The sequence below is a fragment of the Vipera ursinii genome, assembly GCF_947247035.1.
Source record: "Vipera ursinii genome assembly, chromosome: 4".
Classification (NCBI taxonomy): domain Eukaryota; kingdom Metazoa; phylum Chordata; class Lepidosauria; order Squamata; family Viperidae; genus Vipera; species Vipera ursinii.
In genome coordinates this window covers 92,360,814-92,387,685 of record NC_139514.1, presented here as the reverse complement: position 1 = coordinate 92,387,685, position 26,872 = coordinate 92,360,814, and the positions used below count along the sequence as shown (strand labels likewise).

At 44.8% G+C, this 26,872-nt stretch overlaps 1 protein-coding gene across 1 annotated transcript in view; it reads right to left on the bottom strand.

Moving 5' to 3' along the window:
* The window catches only part of NALF1 (NALCN channel auxiliary factor 1), a gene marked incomplete at its 5' end in the record, with an annotated part of 472,917 nt that extends 447,295 nt beyond the window's left edge, over positions 1-25,622 (bottom strand). The window contains one exon of the mRNA XM_083363139.1: positions 24,957-25,622. Coding sequence (XP_083219265.1) covers positions 24,957-25,622 — 666 coding nt within the window. The remainder of the gene's footprint in view (positions 1-24,956) is intronic.
* Between the last annotated feature and the right edge of the window lie 1,250 nt (positions 25,623-26,872).

The window sequence follows — 26,872 nt, the reverse complement described above, 5'->3', positions numbered from 1 at the left end:
ATTCACTGCTCTCTACTATTACTGTTTTTGCTCTGTTACTGTGATAAATCTGAACTGTGTATTGACCTCTGGACCGGTAAGAAGACTTTGTATTTTGGATTACACCTTGGACTGTTGCTATTGTGTATGACTTGGACTGTTTATTTTTGACTGTGCATTTTTGTTTTTACACCACCTCAAAAGTAAACTACTTTTTCCTTTTACAACTCTGTGTACTCTTGTGGTTACTGTGTGACTCTTACTGCTCTCAGTACCCTTCCTTGTCTGTGCAACTCTTTGGTAGCACAAGGAGACCTCTGCACAACAAATCCTTAACAAGAATGAAGTAGAAGATAGTTTTTTAAACCTTCAGATTGACAGAGAAAAAGGAATGCAACTGCTTCCATTTTTTAACAGAAGAATTCATACTGTTTCCATGTTAGTCCAAGCAGAAGTTTGGAAACATTACTCACTTCTGCTGTAGAATCCTATAACTATCACTATGGAGGTAAAACAGGAGACTGAATTAGGACAGACATATTTGTCATGCCAATGACACCATCACCCTTAATTCTCCCTTTCTTAACTGTATTATTACTGAGAAGAAGAAAAGCACAAGAGACTAGGAGAGGGGAAATGAGAATAAGAAAAAGAGAAAATGTTTATAAGAAAAACAAAAGGAAGGGCAATATTTCATAGTTGCTTTGGAAAATAAATTCACTGTTTGCAGGTATTCTTTCTGTAACAGTGCAAGCTAGATTTACAAAAAGCTATTATTGTATATATCCATTGTACTTAAAATGTACCACTAGATTCTAGTTCAGAGGTCCCCAACCTTTTGGGCACCAGGGACCGGTTCCATGGAGAAAAGTTTTTCCGCAGACCGGAGGAGGTGTGGTTTTGTGTGCTGCCTGCATCCCACGGATGGGGCTTTGCTTGTTTGTGCAGACTGTTGCTGGCATGCCACGGCCCAGTACTAGTCCGTGGACCGGCATTGGGGACCCCTGTTCTAGTTCATTGTTTAACCTTGGTAACTTTAAAATAATTCCCAGAATTCCCCAATCAGTTTTAAGTAACACCAGCTGCCTGCAATTAGTGCAGGTTCGCATCCCACCAGGCTCAAGGTTGACTCAGCCTTCCATCCTTCCGAGGTAGGTAAAATGAGGACCCAGATTGTTGGGGGGCAATAAGCTGACTTTGTAATAATGCCGCTTGGGGTTTGTGTGTGAAAGCCCTAATAAGCAGGCATATACATAGAATGAAGGCTACTGCTAAGCTTGTAAGCCGCCCTGAGTCTTCGGAGAAGGGCGGGATATAAATGGAATTAAAATAAATAAAAATAAAATAAATAAAGTTGCTAAGGCTGAGAAACCCTGTTCTAGTTGGGTCTCAAATGAGAGCAGCATCTGGCTGGCTACCAGGTTCAGAAGCTAAAAAAGGGCATTTAGATGGGAGACTATTAACTAAACTGGGAAGTTTTTTAAAAAGTCATTCTGGGAAAAGACAGTGACAAGCCACCTTTGTATTGTTGCCAAGAAAATGACATAGATGTACTGAGGTTTGGCCCAAAAGAGAGTTATTTAAGTTATTTAAGATTCCAGGACAGGAATTCTGTGAAGGAGAGTTGAAAATAGAAGCCATATGAGTGCAATGGGGTTGGTAATGACATGAGCAAAAGTAGGTGAAACTAGAATGCTATCATTCTTCTTCAGCAAATAAATAGACCTTGTTTTGCTATTACTTTGTCCCTTTCTTTTTATGCCATAGAGCAGAGGTCCCCAACCTTTGAGGCACCAGGGACCGGTTACATGGAGAGAGGCTTTTCCACAAACCTGAGGAGGTGTAGTTTTGTGTGCTGCCTACATCCTGTGGATGGGGATTTGCTTGTTTGTGCAGCCCAGTTGCTGGCATGCTGCGGCCCAGTACCAGTCCATGGACCAGGGGTTGGGGACATCTGAACATCTTGTTACCCACTGTTATAACCCAGGTGGTCAAGGCAGACCTCTAGATAGTCCTTTATTTTTCTCAACAAATGTTCCTGCAAATGGCCCTCCAACTACCAGTAAGGTTCCACTCCCACACTACCCTGAAGGCAGCCACCCACAGTACCCAAAACACAGTCCCTATAATACAAATGAAGCCCACAGAGTGGAAGCATGCTCACAGGGCAAGATCCAGGGTTCCAAGTCCAGTCCACCAGGTGAGTCCAGGCACAAGACAATGGCATCTTCTGGGCCAAGAAAAGGTCCAATGCAAGAAGCAGTTCCAAAGGTACAATGAAGCAAAGGCCAGAAGCAATCCACAAGAGAAGAGCTAAGTCCAAGACAAAAGGCGAAGAGCAATCTTCCAAGCAAGGCAAACAGCAACAGGCATGAGTCAAAGCTGGAGGAGTGTAAGCCAAAGCAAACAATTGTTCCTGGCAAAGACTAACTCCCCATAGTTTCTCTTTAAATCACTCCACTCCAGGTGTTCCTTGTGAGGAGGGGTGGGGAGACCTCCTCCCAAGTAGCCTTGCAACCCTTCTCTGGGCTTGCCTACACTCCACTCTCTTGTGTCCTTAGAACAGTGGAGGAGGCAGCTTTCCTCATCGGAGGAGATTGGCTGTCTATCAGCACCACTGCCTGTCAGCAGTCAATCCTCCCCTGAGTCTGTGCAGACAGGCAGCTCTCCATCTGGTCGACCACCTCCCCCAATGCCTGAGGGGCCCAGGGCAGCATCGTTCTCAGCCCCTGGCCTCTCCAAGCCTGCCAAGGGAGACGTGCCATCCCTGTTGGACAGTCCCAGTCCCAACACTTACTACTACTCTTCCGAACTGGCTCTGATAGGGCCATGACACCCACATGCCACACACAGCTCTCAAATCTATTCTGCCCAGTCTATCCTCCCAAAATAGGAAACCCTATCTGCCTTCCTCTGTCAAACAGCTAATTAGATACCAACTAAGCAATTAGAAAACTGCATGGACAATGTTCAGACTATCCATATTTATAGCACGAAAAACAATATCATAAAAGAATACCTACAAGAAGAATTAAGATTATTAAATATGTAAACTGTTTCGGAATACAAGCAATCATGCATATTTACATAGCATGAATTCTATCCAAGGCTAGCAGCTACAAATATTTCAGTCAGATGCATTGAAGCTGAAACAGATGCCTGCTTGACATCTCCAAGGTGACATATGAATATGCATCCATTCCCATGCTTTTTTATGTGTGATTAACTGCTCCCAACTTCAGCTCAAAGCTGGAAGCTAACACTAACTGAGCAGTTGGTGCAGATTCTGACTCATGGTTTTAGAAGAAGGAAAAGTCAAGACATCCTTAAAATATTTAAATTAATAAATTAAACCCCAAACTAAATTAAAAAATATTATAAAATATTAGATATTTTATGAAATTTCAAAAGCACTCAGAAAATATCAGAGGGCACAGAAAGTTGAGGGAACACTCAATTTAGTTTTAAACATTTGAAAAACCAGAGATCATTGTTGATTTCAGAAAAGGCAGACACAGCCACATTCCTCTGTGCATAAATGATTCACCTATAGAGATAGTTACCAGCACCAAATTCCTAGATACGCAGCTAACAAGTAGGCTGGCTTGGTCGCTCAACAGTGAGACACTGGTGAAATGTGCAGAGCAGCACCTGCATTTTCTGTGTTGCATGAGAAAAGCACATCTTCCTTCCCCTGTCCTGACCACTTTCTACAGAGGGACGATTGAGAGCATCCTGTCATATAGCATTACAGTCTGGTTTGGAAGCATCACTGCTTCAGACAGGAAGGCGGTGCAGAGAGTGGTAAGGATGGCCGAAAAGATCATTGGCAGTTCCCTCCCTTCCATCCAGGACATAGCACATAAGCGTTGCTTGAGCAGGATCCGTAAGATTATCTGGGACACTACACATGCTTTTCACAACCTGTTTTCCTTGTTACCTTCTGGGAGGAGGCTCTGTGGTATCCGGAGGAGAACATCCAGATTCAGTCACAGTTTTGTTCCATACAGGATTAACCTTGTAAACTCTAAAGCGTTTTCCTTCCATTATGTATTCAATATGGTCAGTGATTAATATTTATATGTTACGTATATGTATATAGTATGTTTAAATGTGTGTTATGTATGTGTACACTTTGAGAGCAAGCAACTAAATTTCATTTTTAATCTGCACTATTGTGCCCACAGTAAAAAATGACAATAAAGCTTATCTTATCAACTTTCTGGGAAGAAAAGTACTTTTAAAAATGAAATGCTCTCCAATATTCAACATAGTTTTCAATAATGTAATATAATGGCTCGCCTCTCTTATTATTTCACATATTAATTTTGTTGTAAAAGATTTACCAGTTATTGTTGAAAAAAACAGATACCAGAAAGTTGAAATGAGTTCTATTTGAATAGATTATGCAATGATTTGAAGAATTCACCTTTTTTATTTGAACAAACATTTGAAGGAGTATAGAAATGTTTATTACGAAGTCTAAATGCATCAAGGATTCTACAGTACAAATACAAGCTTACATGCTTTATTTTCTAGGTATTTTTTTCTTTTATTGAGTCAACTGCTTTAAATATTATTGTCGGGCCTCGGCAGCCCGACACACGAGGGGGGGCCCAGCGGCTGCTGTGCTCGGCCGGCGACACGTGTGGGCGAGGCTGCAACCTGGGCAGCGGACCTCTACAGTGACCACGCCCGCGAGCTCGGGGACGTGGGGATGTTTCTGGAAGCCCTACGCGTCCGCTTCGAGGATGTGTCCCGCTTACATCGCGCGGAAGCCGAAGTGTTAGCCATCAGGCAGCGAGGACGGCCGGCAGAGGAGTACGTGCTTGAGTTCCGCAGGGTTGCGGGCAGGTTACGCTCGTGGCCCGAGCGCTTGCTGGTGCACCACTTCCGGGCCGGTCTTGACGGAGCCCTCCGGCGGGCGTGTGTGGTGCGGGGGGTTCCTGCACGGCTCCAGGACTGGTTCCGGGTGGCGGTGGAGCTAGACATTGGGTTGCAGGATACCCGGGGCAGACCAGTAGTGGCCCCTGGAGCTTGGAGGACCCCGGAGGGGCCGAAGACAGAGAGTCGGAAGCCCGTGGCGGTGGCGACACAACCCGGGCCCCCACCGCCGCCCCGTCCAACAATCCGCTGCTTCCGCTGTGATCAACCGGGCCATCGGGCGGTGGACTGCCCGTTACCTCCGCCGCGACCGGGGCCCAACCCTCCGGAGGCGCGGGTCTTGACCCCCAGAAGAGCTGCAGACCGCTCCAGAACAGCGTACCAGGTGGCCGACAAAACACCCCGAACATCGACACCGATACGTCCAGTGGGCCCGGCGGATGGACGAACGGACACGTCCGACGGCTCTGAGGATCACGAGTACGAGGAAGACCCGATGGTAAGCGCACCGGTGTGTCCTTTTGTGCTGCCCGTGGTGTTGATTAGCCCACGAACGGGTGAGAGGAGGGAGTGTAAGGCCCTGATTGATACAGGTAGCACACGTTGCCTTATTAGCCTCACGATGGCAAGGGAGGCCGGTATTCCCCTTCAGCGGCTCCCCAAGCCTATCCGTTTTCAGCAGGTAGACGGGTCTCTTCTGGGTGGAGCACCCATTACGCATGTAACGGCACCGGTGAGGATGGAAATGGGTACACACTGGGAGACTCTCCGGTTTGTCGTGGTGCCGTCTATGACGGAGGCAGTCATCCTGGGGCTTACATGGTTGGACAGGTGGGGCCCCACGGTTTGGTGGGAGGGGGGATGCCGACACCTCCGCCTCGGGACAGGGCCCCAGCCTCCCGAAAAGCATTCCTTCCTGGGTCCGGAGGGGATTGGTAGGCCAGAGGGGGCCGCAGGGGTGGGTACCGGGTTTGAGACACGGGTACCTTGGGAGTACAGCGATCTTGCAGACGTTTTTGATGAGAAGGAGTGCGACGCCTTGCCACCCCACCGCCCCACGGACTGCGCTATTGAACTGGAGCCAGGGGCGAAATTGCCGAAACCCCGCATGTACGCAATGGCACCCCGGGAGATGCAGGAGCTCCGTCAATACATAGACAAGAACCTGCGGAGGGGGTTCATTCAGCCCGCTCGGTCTAGGATGGCGGCCCCTGTCTTGTTCAGAGAGAAGAAAGACGGGACCCTAAGACTGTGCGTTGATTATCGGGGGGTCAACGCGGTATGTGTGGAGCACTTGTACCCCCTCCCTTTGGTGAAGGACCTTTTAGCTCACTTGGCCACGGGCCGGATATTCACCAAGTTAGACCTAAGGGAGGCGTACTACCGTGTCCGGATAAAGGCCGGTGATGAATGGAAGACGGCTTTCAACTGCCCGTTGGGGAGCTTCCAGTTTAGGGTAATGCCGTTTGGCCTGCAAGGAGCCCCCGCGGTATTCATGCAGTTGATTAACCAAGTCCTGCATGACCATCTGTACCGGGGGGTCCTTGTCTATCTTGATGACATCCTCATATATACGTCTACGCTGGAGGAGCATGTCGCTTTGGTGCGGAGTGTGCTGACCAAGTTGAGGGACGCCCGGTTATTTGTGAAGCTCTCCAAATGTGAGTTTCACAAGCCCCGGCTGGACTACTTGGGCTATCGGGTGTCCTCCAGCGGGGTGGAGATGGACCCGGGAAAAGTGGAGGCTATCCAACAGTGGCAAGCCCCACGGACCCGGAAACAGTTGCAGAGTTTTCTAGGCTTCGCTAATTTTTATCGGCAATTCATTCCACATTTCGCTGCCATCGCCCTGCCGCTCACGGACCTACTACGGACGAAACAGATGGCAACGTCGCCGCGGCCAGGGCAGAAGCTTGCGTGGACCACTACATGCCAGCGGGCCTTTGAGGCGCTCAAGGCGCAGTTCGCCAGGGAGCCCGTTCTGCAACACCCGAACCCTGACCTGCCCTACGTAGTACAGGCTGATGCAAGTGACGTGGCTGTTGGAGCTGTTCTTCTGCAACGGCATGCAACGGGGGGGTTGCGGCCCTGCGCGTACGCCTCCAAGAAGCTAACGACCGCGGAGAGGGCTTGGGCTATCTGGGAGAAAGAGGCCTTTGCGGTCCGCTGGGCTCTGGGGACTTGGAGACACCTTCTGGAGGGGGCTAGCCAGGAGTTCGAGGTTTGGACGGACCATAAAAACCTGGAAGCCCTGCAAACACCCCGCCGACTATCCCCGAAACACGTACGGTGGGCCCAGTACTTCCAACGCTTCCGGTTTCGCCTCAAGTATGTGCCTGGGGGTAGGAATTTCCTGGCGGACGCCTTGTCCCGGCTACCGCAGTACGATTGCCGGAAGGAGGAGGTAGTGCAGGCACTGGTACCACCGCCCCGCCCGGTGGAGGAGACGGAGCACAGAGCCAACACCGTGACAGACGATTTCCTGCGGACATGTAAGGGGGCGTTGGCGACTGACGACTGGATGCGGGCGCACCCCGACACCCTCTCGTTGCGGGATGGTTTAGCTTGGCACGGGGCCAGATTGTATGTGCCTGCAGCGGCACGAGATCAGGCACTCTACCAATGCCATGACGCCAGGCAGGCAGGTCATTACGGGTTCGTGAAAACCCTGCATCTGGCCCGCCGCCAGTTCTGGTGGCCAACCATGAGACGGGACATTGAACGCTATGTACAGAAGTGCCACATTTGCGCAACCACTAAGCCCTCTACCAAGAAACCGGCAGGCCTCCTGCAACAGGTGGCAGACCCCGTACGACCTTGGCAGGACATTGCAATGGACTTTGTGGTTGAGTTACCGGAAAGCAGGGGATATAATGTGTTGTGGACAGTGATAGACTTGTTCTCGAAACAAGCCCACTTCATCCCCTGTAAGGGATTGCCCTCGGCCCGTCGGTTGGCCTGGCTGTTTGTCCAACATATCTATCGTCTCCACGGGGTGCCGCGACGCATCATCTCCGACCGTGGGGTACAGTTCACGGCCCGGTTCTGGAGGGAGTTCGTGCGTTATATTGGAGCAACACAGGGTCTGAGCTCGGCGTACCACCCAAGCACGAACGGAGCCGCGGAACGTGCGAACGCGGCGGTGGAGCGATACCTGCGCTGTTATGTGTCATACCAACAGTCCGAATGGGTGGACTTGTTGTCCTTCGCGGAAGTTGCCTACAACAACGCAGTGCATAGCAGCACTGGGTTCTCCCCCTTTAAAGTGGTATCCGGTTACGAGTTTGTTCCTATCGCAGGGTGCGATCAGGGGCCCCCGGCATCCTGCACACCTGGGGCGTGGATGCACCGGTTAGAGGAGGTGTGGGGGGTAGCTAAGAAAGCGTTAGAGCGAGCAGCAGAGTCATACAAAGAGCAGGCGGACAGGAAAAGACGGCCGTTTGCACCTCCCAAAGTGGGTGATCTCGTCTACCTCTCTACGAAATACCTGCGGCTGCAGGTGCCATGTAGAAAGCTAGGACCCAAATACCTCGGACCCTTCCGAGTTATACAGGTAGTCAATCCCGTCACCGTCAGACTCCGGCTACCTCCCCTACTTGGAAAGATACACCCCGTTTTCCACAGCAGCCTGCTGAAGCCTGCTACGACCGCCTCTGCGGCGGCAGGGGACGGCGGCCCGGGACCTGTACAAGGTAGTCACTATGAAGTACAGGAGATCCTGGACTCCCGGAAACGAAGGGGGCGGGTGCAATACTTGGTGCTCTGGAAGGGGTACCCCTTGGAGGAGGCCACCTGGGTACGGGATGAGGATGTGTGTGCACCACGCCTTCTCCGTGCATTCCACCAGAAACACCCGGGGAAGCCGGGGGAGACCCCGGGGGGGACTGTTGATCATGTTACGGATTGCTCACCTCTCTCTCCTTGCATTCCAGGTGGGTCCTTGGTAGAGGGGGCGGCATGTCGGGCCTCGGCAGCCCGACACACGAGGGGGGGCCCCTCCACCTCTCCGGCACACCCGGCTTCCCTCCCGCCGACCCCACCTGGAATCAGCATGGCCCGGAGAGTCCGGAGGCCCGCGACGCTCTTCTCGCCGCCTCCAGACGCGCCGCGGCTGCTTCCTGCGCCCGGCGGCACGTCGACACGCGGCTCCCCGGCTCGGACGGCTCCGGGGCCCGCGTCGCCTCTTCCGGTGCCTCCAGACGCGCCGCGGCTGCTTCCTACGCCCGGCGGCACGTCGACACGCGGCTCCCCGGCTCGGACGGCTCCGGGGCCCGCATCGCCTCTTCCGGTGCCTCCAGACGCGCCGGGGCTGCTGGCCTCGCTCGGCGGCGCGTCTGCGCGCGGTTCTCCAGCTCGGATGACTCTGGGACCTGCGCCGCGGCTTCTGCTCCCTCGGACTGCGCCGCGGCTGCTGTGCTCGGCCGGCGACACGTGTGAGCGATGGACCCCGGCCTGCAGCCCGCCCGGGGGAGGCCTGAGCCGACTCAACGACTCTGCGGCTTGGGGGGATTCCGACGCCATGCCTGCGCGGGACTGTGTGGCGACGCTGATGGGGGATGGGTCCCTCACCCCTATGATGTCCGGGTGGCTGGGTGACAGGGGCCTTCGGGGGTGGGTGCAGCAGGGAGTGGGTGAGGGAGAAGGGCACGGTGGTGGCGACACGTTGGGGGGGTCTTACCTGCCTGAGCGACGGGCGAAAGGCCTTGTAGGGGAGGGGTGGAGAAGTTATAGGGAATGGGAGGGCGGAGGCTTGTTTGGGTGGAGTTTGGGTGGGGTTTTTGGATGTGTATATAGCAGCGTTGGATGCAGATAGCAGCCAACGCTGGCTTTGAATCTCGTTGCGGCTATTGCTCTGGAGAATAAAGTGCTTCTAGACTGCAGCAGAAGTCTCTCGTTCCTGTGTTCGGCATCTACCCTGCTTGTTGCAGGACGAGCTTTGACAATTATACTTTAATACTAAAATGTCATTGGTGATAATTTATTGTTAGGCAAAAGAATTTTTCTGGTACATAATAAGCACAATGTGTTTATACTTTAAAATATATCATATCATCAAAGGTTTCCTCCTTTATATCATCCAAATGTGACAGAATTCTGACAGAATTCTGGATAACATCTACAATAAGAAGTCTGATTTTGTTTTGGTACTGATGATACATGGCAGACTAACATCATTAGAAGCAAATGAAAAATACATTGTTTACATTTCCTGGAAAGTGAAATATAGGCTAATTCCATGATGCAGATCTGTCAGATTCAATCAGAAATCAGTTGTACAAATATGGTTGCTTTACTTAATTAACCTTCTATGAAAACGAGCTGGCATAGATTCTTACATTTATATAAAACAAATGCTTGTCAACAACTTGCAGATACCGCCAATCTACTTAATTATCAGGCAAGAGAGACATGAATGTGGAAATAAACTCAAGACTAGAAATATAGCAAAGGAATATGAAACCTTGCAAGATCTAACTCATGGTTATGCTGCCCATCACTGTATATGCAGGTGTGTTAAAAAGGTTTGGGGCAAATAAGAAAAACTGGCATTTGGATGCATCAACAATTTACAATTACTAAAAAGGCTGTGATCATGTACTTTAGGCTAGCCTTCAAATTATTGAGGAATAGAAAGAAGGAAACGAAGCCCAAAGATTTAAACACAAAGTTTAAATGATTCCAAATTAATGTTTCCTTTATGAATTTTTAAAAATTGACAGAAACACATGACAGTTTGGCATTTCCCCATTTTGCAGAATGCTAGGAAATGTCTACTGCAAGCTACAGTCGGGAATCCTGCTGGCATCTCCCCTAGGAAAGGAACGAAGGAAATTCTTTTTTTCCAACCGGCTCACAGATGCCTGGAGGAAAAAGGAATTTCCATAATTGGACCATACACTATGGTCAGCAATTAGAACAGAGGACATTCAGCAAAGCCACTCCGATACTATCACAAGGGAAAAACAGTCAGGGTTTGTGCAAAGGAGCAGAGGGGTCAGGGAATGATTGGTTTGGCCATTTATGAGACAATGGCCAGAAGAATAAATTCACATGACACAGAAACACCAGATTATAGAAGACGCCAAGCATCTGTTAAATAACTATCTCTGGATTGCACTGCTCAGTTGGTCTGTGATTTTTATTTAGATATCTTACTTAAATATACAGTTTTGCATCATAAGTGAGACAGTGGTGGGTTCTAAATGCTGCTTTAGCTATGATGAAATAAGCCTTCAGTTTTATTTGAAGAGCTTAAAAATTCCAGCCCTGTGACTTTTCAGCGCACACATCTCCATTTGCTCTTAATTGAAGACTTTAAACAGGAAAAAGGAAACAAAGAGCAACTCAGTTCCAATCAAAGATCAAAGTATAAACTGCAAGCTCTGCACTAAAAGCCAAGCAATCAATAGTAAAATGCCCAAATTTAAAGATTAATTTTGTTTCAGTTTTTAAAAATGAACAGGTAGTCCTCAACCTATGTCTGCAATTGAGCCCAAAATTTCTACTGCTAAGCAAAACAGTTGTTAAGTGAGTTTGGCCCCATTTTACCATCCTGGTTGCCACAGTTGTTAAGTGAATCACTGCAGTTGTTAAGTTATTAACACGGTGTTAAGTAAAGCTGGCGTTCCCATTGACTTTGCTTGTCAGAAGGTGGCAAAGGGTGACCACATAACCCCAGGACTGACATAAATACATGTTGGTTGCCAAATGTCCAAATTTCGGTTACATGACTCCAGGGACGCTGCAACAATCATAAATGTGAAAAAAAATGATCCTAGGTTACTTTCTCAGTGCCACAACTTCAATCGGTCACTAAATGAATGGTTGTAAGTCAAGGACTACCTATAATGGCAGAGAATTACTCGTATGACTGAGTACAGTAGTGTTGGCCATCAGTTTAAAAATTTGCAATAGTTATCTATTGAATGGTATCATTCGAATAAATGCTTATATTGCCAATTCCAACATTAAGGAAAATAATAAATCCTGATAAATTGTATGACTGAAGTAGACTACAGAAGAGCAAAATGGAAACATATTAAATGGCTTAGGAGAAATAAAAGAGTCTTAATGTAATCATTCTTGATTGAAAAACTGTAAAAAGTAAGCAGGGGAGGATTGTAGTTTAATTGGAGCTGTAGGGAGGACACTTTCCAAAGAGACTATCTGAATTGGCCTGGAACTTTATTTTTACATTTTTCAATGTTTTTACCCCACACAAGTATGTTTTATTTATTTATTTATTTATTTATTTATTTATTTATTTATTTATTTATTTATTTATTTATTTATTTATTTATTTATTTTGTATACCGCCCTTCTCCCGAAGGACTCAGGGCGGTGAACAGGGCAATACATAATAAAAACAAGATACAAAAATTAAAAATCATTAAAAAGTAATTAAACAGCAATGCCCGTAATAAATTAGTACAGGTTAAAAGTTAAGACCAATTTATAAAACCCAACCCCATCCCATCAGGCCAGGCCAGCTTGTTCAAAAAGGTGAGTTTTAAGATCGCCTTTAAGATCGCCTTTACCAAATCTGTGTGGTTCTTGAGGATTTTTTTGGTTTGCTAGCTATGTAGGGCTTGCCAGTAATTAAGGAAGTGTATTTATGTTAGTGCCAGGCAAGTAACCTTGGACAAATATATGGAAAATCTTGGAATATCCAACTATACTTGCACATAAAGCCATTAAGTCACTGTATCTGTATGTAAACTGGAAGAAGCTATACATGTATGAAGATGACTTAGCTGGAGAAGGCTGTCTTAAAAAAATAGGGAACGGACTCCACTAAAATGGATAGCTTATCTTGCATTTATCACTTGCAGTGTGCAATCTGAGTAACACAAAACCACAAGAGTAGCAATTCAAAATACTTTCATATCACACAGGAGACAAAAAGTCTGTTTATTTGTTGCAATTCTTAAAAGTCCACATTATGGGCAGAGAGGGCCACTGGTTTGAAAGAGCAGTCAAAGAGGCCATGTATATTAAAACTGAACAGCCCTCTCTTTAGGAGGGGGAGGGATCCAACACTACTCATCGCCTGTCTACAACAGAGCTTTCAGCAGTCCCAAGAAGGTTCCACACCCATTTGCACTGTTTCAGGTGACCCTGACGGCTCAGATAAGCCCCCAAGTGGCCTCAACAATTCTTAAAGAGTTAATGACCAACCTTCAGAGTTCTAACAACCAGATGACTGCTAAGGAGAATAAATCCTTCCATTCCCCACAATTCAGCCAGATCTAAAGAAGCTTCTTGGATAAGAAGAGAAAGGTTTTCAAGTGAAAAAAAACAAGAAGTCCAGTTACCTTTTGTAAAGCACCTTTGGGTCAACCATGACATGGATGATTGAGAACCCACAGACAAATTCCTAAAACTCTTTTAGTTATGCAGTGAAACACAGATTTTATCTAAATATCAGACAAAATGTCTATATGTAGGTTGTTTGACCATGTCATATACAGTAAGTGCTAGTTTGAATGTAATAAGTAATTCCAATTAAAAGTCATCACCTCAACCATACACATATGTAATCATTACTAGCATGATTCCACACAATAGTTGTGGCAAGCCATATATTTCAAATGCAACCAGCTTTGTTCACTTTACCAACCAAGTTCTTTAGGGTTTTCTTGAGGCTTTGGTATCAAAATTTGATATTGTGATTATGGGCATTTAATACTCCTTTTCTCATTATTATGGTGGTGTGGTGGCTCAGACACTGGGCTTGTTGGCTGGAAAGTTGACAGCCCAGGTTCAACATCCAAGCGCCACGTGACAGGGTGAGCTCTTATCTTCACCCCAGCTCCTGCCCACCTAGCAGTTTGAAAACTTGCAAATGCAAATAGATTAATAAGCACCACTTTGGTGGGAAGGTAACAGTGCTCTATGATGTTATGTTGGCCACATGACTGCAGAAATGTCTTCGGACAGCTCTGGCTCAATGGCCTTGAAATGGAGATGAGCACCACCCCTATAGTCAGCAATGACTAGTGGAATAAAATCAGCAGGGACTCCTTTACCTTCACCTCCTTACCTTATTCTTCACTTTTGTTTCCTCCCTTTAAAGTTTGCAAAATATCCAAACAAGCAACAAGATATGGAAGAAACTCAATAAAGGAAGTCAGATTATTCACAAGTAAATCCTAAGTAAATTCTATTTCCACAGGCACTTCCTTTTTTTTCCACTATTCCTAGATTTGCTGTATCTGTAAACTAGTATTTTGAACTCCAAGTAAGACAGAACCGTTCGCCAGCAAGGAATCTGTTTAAGATGATTTAGCTGTAATACAGTGAACTTAGATTATGTCTTGTTATTGGATTTCTTAACCTTTTATATGTTTTCCTTTCCCTTGTTCCTATGCAACCAACAGGTCAAAGAAATGTTATTCTTGTCCTTTCATTTACAAAGATTTGTTCTGTAAAAAAAAGCAGATGATGCCTTTTGTGGCAGAGACCTAAATGTTAGTAGGGCTGTGCAAAACATGTTAAAAGGGCGCCTCATAAAGGGTAAGCATGAGTGAAGCACCACTCCTTGAAGGGCTGAAGTAACTACCGTATGTCCTTTAGAAAGCTTGTGCACAACCACAATACCTGGTTAGTGTTCTGTTGCACTGGAACTAGTTCCTATCTTTTTGCATGTATTAATTAGCATACCAGGAAGAGACTGCCCTTCCTAGATGTAATCATGCAACAATTTTAGTTCATAAGTATACATTGGCACATATAAATAGGGGCTTATACACACTGCCAGATTGTCCCAACATCAGTACACTCCAGCAATCATTTATGTATGGCAGCAACATCTACCCTCTGACCTTCAGGTGCACTTCCCTGCTCTGCTTTCAAAGTAGCATTTTCCTGCTTCTGTCCCTCAAGTGTTTTCAAGTCCCATCTTTTTTACTTGCTGAGGTTCCCTTCTTTTAAGCCAAACCTGCACAAAGTGTATTGTCAAAGGCAGGAAACCTTCTCAATCAATTCAATGGTTGACATAGCCTCTAAAGTCTTGGAGAGCTACCTTTAACAATCCCTTGCCATAGTGCAGTAATTAAAACCTTAAGTTGTCATGTGTGATGTTGCTGGTTCAAAACCTAGCAGAAACATTTGGGGGTTTTACTACTCTTTTTTTTCTCACAGACTTGCTTGAGTGACAAGAAATGATGAAAGACTACACAGCTTATTTTAAATGGATAATCAGGTAGCTCAGGGAAAGAAAAAGAGTAATTTTCTTTTTAAAATGCTGGGTTCTCAACAACAATATTCTATGAGTTAGACCAGAGGTCTCCAACCTTTCCAGGCTTGCGGACTGGAGGGAAGGAGAGCAGCTTCAAAGTTGGTGCATGCACGCACGGGGCCATGCACACTGGCAAGGTACTAGCAACCCTGTTCATGGATGCAGCATGTGCTGGTACTGTGCACATGCGCGAATGGCCATGCACCCCCTGCAGCAGCTAGCGGTCCTGTTCGCGTATGCGCAAATGGGCCACGGATACCCACCCCGTGCTAGCATCCTGTTTGCACCCATGCACATGTGCAAACAGGGCCGCAGGCGCTAGCATGAATGAGGGGGATATGCACCCACGCGTGCGCACACTGGCCAGCCATTTTTATGGCCTGCTGGCCAAGAGCCCGCAGCCCAGTCCAGGGCCACAGCCCATAGGTTGGGGACCTCTGAGTTAGACAACTGTTATTTCAGGACCACATCTAGTTCTAGAAAACCCTTATTGATCAACCGGATGTCCAGAGAAACATTTTTATTTTAAAGCTGGCTGTTGTACCTGTATCCATGTGTATTTTAATGCTTCAGTTTGGGTATATAAATTCAATTGTGTGTGGCTGTGTATGTGTTGCAGTTGCTTCCCTGGAACAGGAAGCTGACAGGGCTCAGCAGCAGGAGAATCATCTGGTGGGAAGCTGTAGTACCTTGCAGCCCAGATTCAATCCTTCCCCATGTTTTTGGTAAACTGTCTCAGACCAGACAGGTGTTTTTTTTCTTAAAGCAGCTTAAAGTCAGGCAGGCATGAGAAGAGAACTGGAGCAGCTTAAGGTATAGTGCAGGTATGTCCACATTACAATAAATTCATTTGTATTAAAAACCTAGCATGGCTAATTCCTATCAGCTTAATCCATGCCCTTCAGTTTAAGTAGGCTATGAGCCATGTTACTTCTGAAATATAAATCAGAAAGTAAAAGAGGTTCACCTGATAAATTCATGTACAAAAAACAATATAATTTGTAGTGATTTTTTAAAGTTTGGCAAGGGTGGGCACTGATAACATTACATTAATTTTAAATTATAGTGCTGTCCTTGGAACAAGATTTCTGCAGATCCATTACCGTAAACAGAGACTTTAGTTCTTCAGGAAGTGCATTTCCTTAAAGAACAGAACTGCCATCTAATATTTCAAGAGATATCATTTCATATTAACTTCTTTAATTTAACAAAATAAAATGCAGCAGCATGCACAGTAGGCTATCAAACCAATAAGTCTAGTCTTTGTTGTTGTTGTTATTGTGGTTGTTGTTTTACAGATGCTCACTACATCAGTTTTTAATTAGTTACTGCTCTTTGGATATTATGAATACTAATGCCCTCAAGAGCAATACATGCCAAAACTACATATAGTGATAGTTAAAGCTACTATTTTAAAATGACAAAAGTGTATGAAAAAAGTGAAAAGACACAAAGGAAGACAAAAAACAAATATTAGAAGTCAATATACCAGGAGAAATTACTCAAAAGACTACCCAGAAGAGATATAGATGAAGGGATTTCTGGAAGAAACCATCAAAATCTCTGGAGTTTTGCAAATAGATTTACAAGTACTGTAAAAGTTCAGACAGTATATAACTATGTAAAAAGCTGTACTTGCTGTAATTATAAGACAAATTATTAACAATCTATTACAAAAACATTTCACCCAATTATAAATGTGTGATTATTTGAAAGAGTTTTAAGTTAACTTAAAATACTGCAACATCTGGCACACTACCCAGACATGGATGGGGGATTAAAAAAAGCAAACGACCACACCCACAAGATGACCTTATCACACAATTGTGACATCTTGCACTGCTTGCATGTGACAAAGTCTTATTTGCAAAAAAAATCCTGAGGTGATAAGCGTTTTACAAATTTGCTAACCTAAAGCAGTTCTGTTTTCTGCACTCTAGCTTAGTACTTTCAGACATGGATTGAAAAATCGGGATAGCAGCTAAATGGATACACTAACTTCTATCAGTAGTAATTAGAGTACTGGATTAGGACTGAGACAACATAGATTCAATTCCGCCCTCAGCCATTAAATTCAGTGGGTAGCTTTCAGCCAATCACTACCTATTATCACAGAGGTCCTACTTATTATCAATAACAATTCTATCTAGTATCGCAGAGTGTACCAGGGGAGGTTCTATATATGTTGTCGTGTTCACCTTCTAGAACAGACATGTTAAACTCGCAACATCACATGACGTCATGAGATGTATCGGGACTATTTGGTCATTGCCAGCAATGGGGTGGGCGTGGCTTCCTTAAGACGTGTCCGGCCTGTTTGATACCCCTGTTCTAGAAAGTAAAAGACAGGGTATCAAATTTTAGCACAGGGTACAACCCTGCATTTTACTACAAGTTCTTGTTCAATCTGTTTAAAAAATATTTTTTGCCATTTTCTCAAGAGAAGATTAGAATTTCAGTATAATTATCATAGGTGAAATGAAATGTTCTTATGAGATGGCCAAGGTATTGTGTAAATATCCATTCTCTCAGTCTCCAGTAATCTGCATTCTCCCTGGCTTCTCCCACTTCAATTATGTTCTAAGGGAAAACATCATGATGAAACACTATGTGGGTTTTTCAGATTGTGAAATGTGAGCAGCCAGGAATGCTTAAGAACAGTCAGAAGACATACAACAGAAAATGACCATAGCAATAGCACTGTCCATCATCTCCAACAATACAATAAGCTTAAAATACCACCAAGAGAAATTGGAAATAATTATCCATCACTCCAAGAATAGGGGAGAAAAATAATGCCTTCTTCAAAGGGAAAGAAGACATTTGAGAAATCCCACATTCCAACTGTATTAGCAGTGTTCCATCTTAATAAATTAGTGAAATAAATATATTCCTTTTTTAAAATTATCATTATTAACTATTTCATGTGGTATAAGAGATGCATGAAGATATATAATCATATAGAACATTTTAATGACAATACCCTCTCATGTCATCTTTTAGTCTTGGAGTTCTGAATTACTTCTAATAATGCTGCTTTCTATAAAATGAACTTGACATTTGTACTACATTGTCTATGCTAATATCTGACAGAAGAATTCATTCTTGTGTCTTCATAAATATTTCTGAGTTCTTAACAAATGAGATGCATCATATTTTGTCATTAAATGTCTGACAAATCAATAGTCTAAAAGGAAAGGATCAAGGTTATATGTGGCAGCATAGAGCAGGAACTGCATTTAACCTGACAAGACTAAATTACTATCGTTGACAGTAAATCAGAAAACTGGATGCTTTTAGCTAAAAATGTTTTCTTTACATGGCTAAGTTTCTAGAGCCTTATCAGGCAGAATTCCCTATTATTACCTCTTTTTGTTTTACAAACTTATGTATTTTATAAGCATGTAAACCATATTATAAAATCGCTGTCCTGCTTACTACTATTATATTGAATTAATGATATAGGCAATCTCCTCTTTCACAGTTGAAGATGCCACTAGGAGCATGTTTATCTGAGGCTCACATTGAATATATAAAGCCTTCTTTCTAAATAAACATTGCAGAATTTAACTGCAAATTCATCAATATGTTATTTTCTGTAGCTTTAAACTAAGAAAAAAGTCACTATACAATGCATTTACTATATCTTACTTGTACTGTTAACATTTTTTAAAAAGGAAAATTTTATATTAGTTTTGGAAAATCTAAAAACTACTGTCAATAATGTAATCTGAATTTGTTATTGTTATTTTATTAAATGCTACTCTGGACTCTGCAATTTTCCCAGCATGCCAAGAGCCATTGATGGATAAAGGAAAATTTGTGGACATATATAAGAAAGAAAATCAAACTAACCAGGCAATTTGCAGCACAAGATTCAAAGCAAGTAATGGATTTAGATAAAAAGTTAATTAAAAGGGTGGTAAAATACAGATGAAATAGTCCATTTTAGCAACTGAAGAACAGGAAGAATTTAACTTACCAGCTTTAAGTACAAATTGTTGACCAGCTTGCCAGTATCTCTCTATTTCTTTCCTTTTACAAGAGCTGCTGGTAAACTGGAGCCAAAAAGAACAGGAAGCATCAAATAGCATGAGATGAGTTTGTACTCCAAGGCAGTATTAAAGAACGTTTCTAGACATATGCCTATTTAATAAAAATACACTCCACTGAATTCTTGTGTTATAAATTATGTTATAAATACTGCATTTTCTATAGAATACTAGAGCTAGGGCTTTCATATGACACCTTGCTGATTCAGTAAATTAGAGCTTTCTGGCTCTTTATGGCATCACCAAAATCACTAGGATAACACCACCATACATATTCCCCATATTTATTCTGGTCCAGTAAGTTTTGCATGGTACCCAACGACTACATGGGCAGAAGACAAATTTAAATTTGTTTTGTTCCACAATTCTTCCCATTGCCTATCCTTCCATCCCCAGGTTATCACTGCAAATATCTTCTCCAGAAGTTGGATTCTAAATAGTAAAGCTACTACTTGAATTTATTTTGTTTTTTATTTATTTATTAAATTTGCCACCCATCTAGCGATTTTTAAAGTTGTAATGGATAATGCAAATCACCTGGAATCAGATGGCTGTGCTTTCCCTTAGCATAGATCCCACTTTAACACAATTTTCCCCTCATTTTTCAACCATATCCATCACATTGGCCCTACTTATTAAGGCCTTTATTTTTCTGGAGTCTAATAGTGGCATAAGGAGCTGCAGGGCAAAAAGTGTGCAGGACATTATTTCTGGAATTCTTTCTAATCCTATATGGTGGTGGCCAGAGGCGGCATCTATCCTTCTTTTATATAATGAAATAACTTGTGATTAAGTGCTTATACTGTTTATTTATTTATGGGACGTGGTGGCTCAGTGGGTTAGGATGCTGAGCTTGTCGATCAGAAGGTCGGCAGTTTGGCGGGTCAAATCCCGAGTGCCGCGTAGCAGAGTGAGCGCCTGTTACTCATCCCAGCTTCTGCCAACCTAGCAGTTCGAAAGCACATAAAAATGTAAGTAGAAAAATAGGGACCACTACGGTGGGAAGGTAACAGCGTTCTGTGCACCTTTGGCGTCTAGTCATGCCGGCCACATGACCATGGAGACATCCTCGGACAAGCGCTAGATCTTCGGCTTTGAAATGGAGATGAGCACCGGCCCCTAGAGTCGGAAACAACTAGCATGCATGTGTGGGGGAATCTTTACCTTTACCTTTACCTTTACTGTTTATCTCTCCAAGGAACAACCAGATTTTAAGCAATGTGTGTGTGTGTGTGTGTCTGTGTGTGTGTGTCTGTCTGTCTGTCTGTCTGTCTGACTGTCTTTATTTTGCGGGGTATAATCAGGACAGGCTAGTTTCATATATATATTTCTATATATTTGTAAGGATCTAATCAAGGAGGGAATCTATGTTGCATTTCTGCATGTGTGTTTCTCCTGGTGCTGTCCCTCTGTGCATCCATCTAACTTCTTGTTAAGGAACTATTTACAATTTCAGGTATGATTGCCATGACAAAACAGTACTAATGGATGCAGGAAACCCAAATCCTACATCTTCCTTTGTTTGCTTTCAAATAATACATTAAGGCTGATTATTCTGTCAATTATTCACTCATACAATATACTCAATAAGCAAACTCCTGCTTAATATTCCTATGAAATGAAACTGTAATAGCACATTTATAAAATATTTTAAATTTAATTTACAGTCAAAAATCAAAAGACAAACAAAACAATAATAATGTGAAAAAACAAAAGAAAATGGTAAGTTAGAATATTAGATACAGTAGTGGCCAAAATTATGGAAACCTTTTGGGAAAAGTGTACAGTAGAAATGCCACCTTTGGTTAAGTTTCCACCAATTTTTCTTCTAATTTCTTTATAACTGTAGCCTTGTTCACTTAATAATACTATTTTACATCGCTTTCTGGGTAACCAGTCAACTCTTTGCACCATTACTTTAATTTTATTACGTTTTACACACTCACTAAATGAAAGAACACAATAAAATATCCAACCAACTTGATAGCGATCACATAACACACTGACAAATGTCCTCCTCTCAGCTTTAATACATGACATCAATAACTGATTCCTACTGTGATCTGACTGGCTCATTGCCAAAACAAGATGACACCTGATTGGCTCTCTAAACACTCATGCTCATTGGCTACAATCAGATGAAGGAAAGCTACCTGATATCAACCTAAGCAAGTTGTGCTTCCTTTTTCTCGTTATTTGTCTATCTTTTCATAGAATACAGTACAGATAATTGAACAAACTATGTTGCATTACATTATTGATTAAATTATTTTTCCACTGATATATAATTTTACAGTACTACTCCAAAAAAGGTGGTGTTATTAGCCATCAAACCTCAAATATTTAGCATTAGTAAAATATATTAATGGAGACATGCTTACATGCATTTTATTAGTATCATGTCATTTAGCATCTTTCAGAAGCATGTTGTATTCCCATTTATAATGTTATCCTGGCTACAGGTTTAAATGTAGTGATTGGAACAAAGATCTCAATGAAAATAAACAATATTTTCCTGGCTCATATTTTATACATATATATGTGTGTGTGTGTGTGTGTGTGTGTGTACACATTCACACACATACATACACACACACACATCAAAGAAGATACAACTTTCTGAAGAGATATCTGTATTTTGTTATATAAGAAAAACATATTTGCTTATATACAACATGGAAAAATATACTAAGATATAAATTGCAATGTATTTCCTCAGCGGTGATAATCTTGCTACTGATGTCAGAGCCATTGGCATTCTATTAAATTACATTTCACTATCATTATATTTGTGAAGTAATTGTTATCCTGCTTCAACTTTACTGAATTCATGAGGGCATGAGATTGAATTGTCCAACTGCAATTACAAATGTTCAAAGGCAGCCAAAAGTAGCATCAACAAACACGCCTTTAAATCAGCACATAAGTTACCGTGAGATCCAACCACACTCATAAAAATGACAAACGCAATTGGACAAAGAGCTGTAAATACACCAATACTATTCCTATGGAATAATTTTGTATCCAGGTCAAATGTGAAACTTTATATTGTTTTTTATTGTTATTTTCATGTAATACCATCAGTTAAAGCTAACATACAGTATCAGCTAACGCCAAGAAGCTTTAGAATGCCTATAGTTAATAATCATTCATAAAACTAAAGAAATATTATCTGTGGATGACTAAGGCTACAGTGGACATAGTAAAGCCCAGAATGTTATGACTGATCCATAATTGCAAATATTACTTTAATGTGATGCACTTTAAATGTATTCATTTTTTTTAATCCCATTTATATCCCGCCCTTCTCCGAAGACTCAGGGCGGCTTACCATCTAAACCACAAATCAATGTGCTTAGCAACTACAATGGAATAGTTACCAAAAGAAAAAGAATGTTTTTCATTACAGTTTCATTACATTTCTTAAAAAATCTGTTTTTACCCTACAGTACAAATAATAAAATATCAGAATAGTGCCACACTAGTAGCCTTTGAAAATTACAATTCTAGGAGTATGATAAGAGAAAACACTGGCTGTGCCAGCCATTCGTTCTTTGAGGCTACTTGTACAAGAAAGAGGTAAGGACAGAGAAAACAAATGCTATAGGAGATCATGTGCATATTAAGTATCATTGCTTTAGTTACTGAATGTCAATTGTAAACTGCAATAAATGCTTACATAGCTGTTATGGAATAGTTGTCACAATAGTTTTACTGAGGCTGTTTATTGTCTGTTTTAAAGCACAGTAAAGGTGACTAGCAGCACATAAAACTAGATAAGATATAAAATAAAATTTAAAAAATGAAATTCTAGTTCAGTATATCTTAAACATTCAGAACCAAAACAAATTTTATCTTTAGCTATTACTTAGGTCAAATACTATATATTTGTATCTCAGAGATTTTATATCTGCAGATGCATTAAAATTTCCATCTATTGCAGGTTAAAAAATACTGAAGCTTCTACCTTACAATGTGCTAAGCAAAACTCAGTTATAACCAATCTTATTAAGTATATGATAATATTCAGTTATCATAATGATCAGCAAGATGTTGAGTGAGTTAGAGTTTTTATTTCACAAACAGTACAGTAACGCCAAGCAGCAAGGATACCACTAAGCACTTTCAGCACCATGGACAGCAACGAGCCTCCGCAGCACTGTGGGCCTACGTTCCATCACGCAGGATTGGACTGATTCAGTTTACATTTCAGAATAATATACAACCTCATCACCTCCTTCTCCTTTTTCTTTAATATGAAGCAGCACTTATACTGATCACAAGGACAAGCTTCCAAGATATTAGCAATAACATGTGTAACGCTGAACTGTTTATTATATCCCCAAAGTCTGGATATCACAAGTTTATTTATAAAGATACTATCCTCAATGCAAACTTTTAAAATAAGTTGCTTAAAAAAACATAAAACTCTTCCTGAGCAATAAATGTTTCCTAAAGGACTACTTCTTGGGGGAGGGGGGGTAAACTAGTTCAATCTAAAAGTGTTTTTGGATATTTTACATGTTTTGCTTTTTTACAAAACCCAAAACAAAAAGCAGTGATCTTTAAGGTTTCTTAAGATATTCACTATCCAGATATTTTTCTTCCAAAAAAATATTGCTGGCCTTGGTATTTTAAACCATAACACAATTCTTATAGAAAGTGATCACATAGTCAGTTTTATTTGTTTAAAATAAAACCATACCGTTAGCTTTAGAGAAAATTATTTCCGTATGAATTCACCTGGGACTGCCAGAAATTCACTACAACAGTTACAACACAACAACAAAAATTGCTACACATGCAATTGTGGCTTGAGCAGAATGAGAAAATAATCAAGTGTGCAGACACCACAATTCTACCCAGAATCACTGCAGAATTTATTAGCAGTTAATAAAACTGGAGATAATCCTAACTCCAGAGATTTAATAGAGAAGATTTGAAGCACACACTTGTGCCAAGAAAAAGAAAGTCCACCTGGGACTACTTCCTTTCCTCTATGACTCAATTACCACCCTCTCTAGTACTCCTCAGATAATCACCAAGCTTTGATTCCCAAAGGTGCCAGGAAGCACTTTAAAGCCCCCAAAGTAAAGCTTTAGCAATGAATGCAGACAAGATTGTCCTTCATAGAGAAACTGTAAGTACTTGACAAAATACGTAGCTATTATTTCTCTGCCGTTTATTCTCGATAGTCCGGAGGTGTAGAAAAGAGGAACAACAAGCACGTTATCTTTTGGTAAGCACAAGAAATTATGAACTGTGCTTATTACACGCACACAAAACCAAAAGAACATATATCTAGTCTCCGTCATCTATTCATCCCCACAAAGACAACAACTTCAAAATTAACTTCCTCTGCATTCTGGCCCTCTGACCTCTGAATGACGCCTCTTCCTTGCCAACTCCGGGAAACAACCGAAATCGCACATCAGGTAAGGACGACATGGGAAAACCCCTTCCAAACTATGCTTCAACTTAACTATTCCCTTCCCCCAGCTTCAGCCCGTGCACGTTTCTCACCTTGGATCCTGCTCGCTGGCACGCCGCCACTTTCCCCTGCCAAGCCGCATTCCAGCCCCAGGCGAAGAGGTCCAGGGGAATCAACAGCGCCTGGCGGTTCTCGGAAGGAGGCTACCTCTGCCCTCCCAAGAGATCGAGGATGGCCCTCCCGCCGTTCTCCCCCCCCCCTCCACGCCTCGACCGCGCGCTTCCTCGAAGATCGCAGGCCAGCACGGTAGCCCCAGACCCCAAGGGTAAAATACACACAGCCGCCGCCGAAAAGCAAGCGAGGCTCCTACCTTGCAATCCTCCGGACCGGATTTCACCGAGTATTCCTCCGCCTGCAGGTATTTCTGGAGCACGAGCTCGAACTCCCGGTAACGGTCCTGAGCTTGTCGATCGTACCTCTGGTAAACCAGGACGCAGCGGCGGCAGGAGCGAAGCCAATCCTCCTCCTCCCTGCCGCGCCGATCCCCTTCCCCAGCGCCCCCGTCGTCGCCTTCGGGATCCTCGCCTTGGTCCACAGTGCAGTTCAGCGTGTCCGGGCTAGAAAGCCCGGCGAAAAGCTCGCGCAGCGTATAGGAATTACAAAAGGGAAGGTAGAGCTCCGCCTGGGCCGAGCCCCCCGGTTGTAAGCGGCGACAGGCAGCCTCGGCGTCGCCCAGCAAGCTGAAGCACTGGCCGGTGGCCGGTGCGGCGGGGCTGCTGCTGGGGGCCGTCCCCCCTGTGTCGTGCTCCATGCCCGGCTCCGCGCGGCGCTCCCGGTCCCGATGGCGCCCGGCGGCGACTTGCCTGGCCTCAACGCAGAGCCACAGGTGGTCGGAGAGCAGGACGGTGAAGAAGAGCAGGGAGGCCAACGACAGGCGCCATTTCTGTGCCCGCTCCGAGTCGGCGAAGGGCTTGTCGGTGTCCCGCGGGCCGAAGCACACGCCCGAGCCGGATCCTCCCGTGGGGCGGCTGCTCATATTTCGGGAGCGCGCAGCCCCGGCCGGCTCCACGGCGACGGGGGCTCCGCAGCCGGGCTCGACGGCCCCACGGGCATGGACACTGGGCGGCGGGGCGCCAGGCTCCCCCCTCAGCGAAGGGTGACGACGGGGGTGGGGGTGGCCGCGGCGGCGTTGTCGGTGCGAATGGTGGCGATGGTGCTGGTGCTCCTGCGCGCTGGGCTGGGCCGGGCCGGTAGCCGTCCCCTGCCTCCCTCGCCTTTCCTGTCACCCGGGCATGGTCAGAGCAGAGGCCCCCATTTTGGCGCCAACACCGCCGGTCCCCCGCTTCCCGCCCGTCGCCTCATGCCGCGCTCCGCCGCCCCCACCCCCCACCCCGGCGCCCTGGAGAGCCACCCGGGGAACCCCGCGGACTGCGCCCCCGCTAGCCCCAGACGAGCTCCCGGCGCTGGGCTGGCTGCGGCTCGACAGGTTGCCGGGGCTGCTGGGGAGATTCCAGAGCGCCGGGGCTGAGGCTGCTGCAGTTCCTGCCGCTTTGGAGGTGGCGGCTTCTGCTGCTGTGGCTCTCGCTGCGGCTGGCTCTGGTTTCGCTGCTGCTGCTGTTGCTGCCGCCGCCGCCGCCGCTGCAGCGGCTGCTAGGAGTGTCGGTGCCACTGCGCTGCGGTTGCTGTGGCTCTGGCTGAAGCTCCCGCCGGGCACGATCCCTCCCGGCTGGCGGCACGGATTTGGTTGCCTCCTGCCGCCCGGGGGCCACCCTCATCTTGGGGCCCTGCGCTAAGTTGCCGCCATCTTCGTCCGGGAGAAGCACTTTTTTGGTGGGGAGCGCACGGCCCTTTGCGTCATCTCCTCCTGCGCCGCCAGCCTGGCGCATTGGCAACGGCGGCGGCGGCGGCGCGGCTGCTCTGCTTTCTTTCGACTGGGGAGGGGGCCGGAGGAGGAGGAGGGAAGCGGAGAGATTTGGGGAATTGCCTGCCACTCTGCGCCTCATTCCCGCCGCTTTTCGGACGTTCTGGCTCCAGGGGGGAAAATCTCTCAACTCTCCTCCCTCGCCCTTCAGGTAAGATGGACGCATCGGAGACCCTCAGGGGTGAGCGACTCCGGCGTAGCTCTTGCCGATTTAAGGGATCGCTTTCCGTTTGACCTGCGCGCCCCTTTCCCATCCACTCTTCCCAAAGCGTCTAACCTTTGGTGCGTCTAGCGGCTGTTTCGTAGACAGGCAGCAGCCAGCTCTTCCCGAGCCACTTCGTAGCGCGGAAGGCACGCAGTTGCAT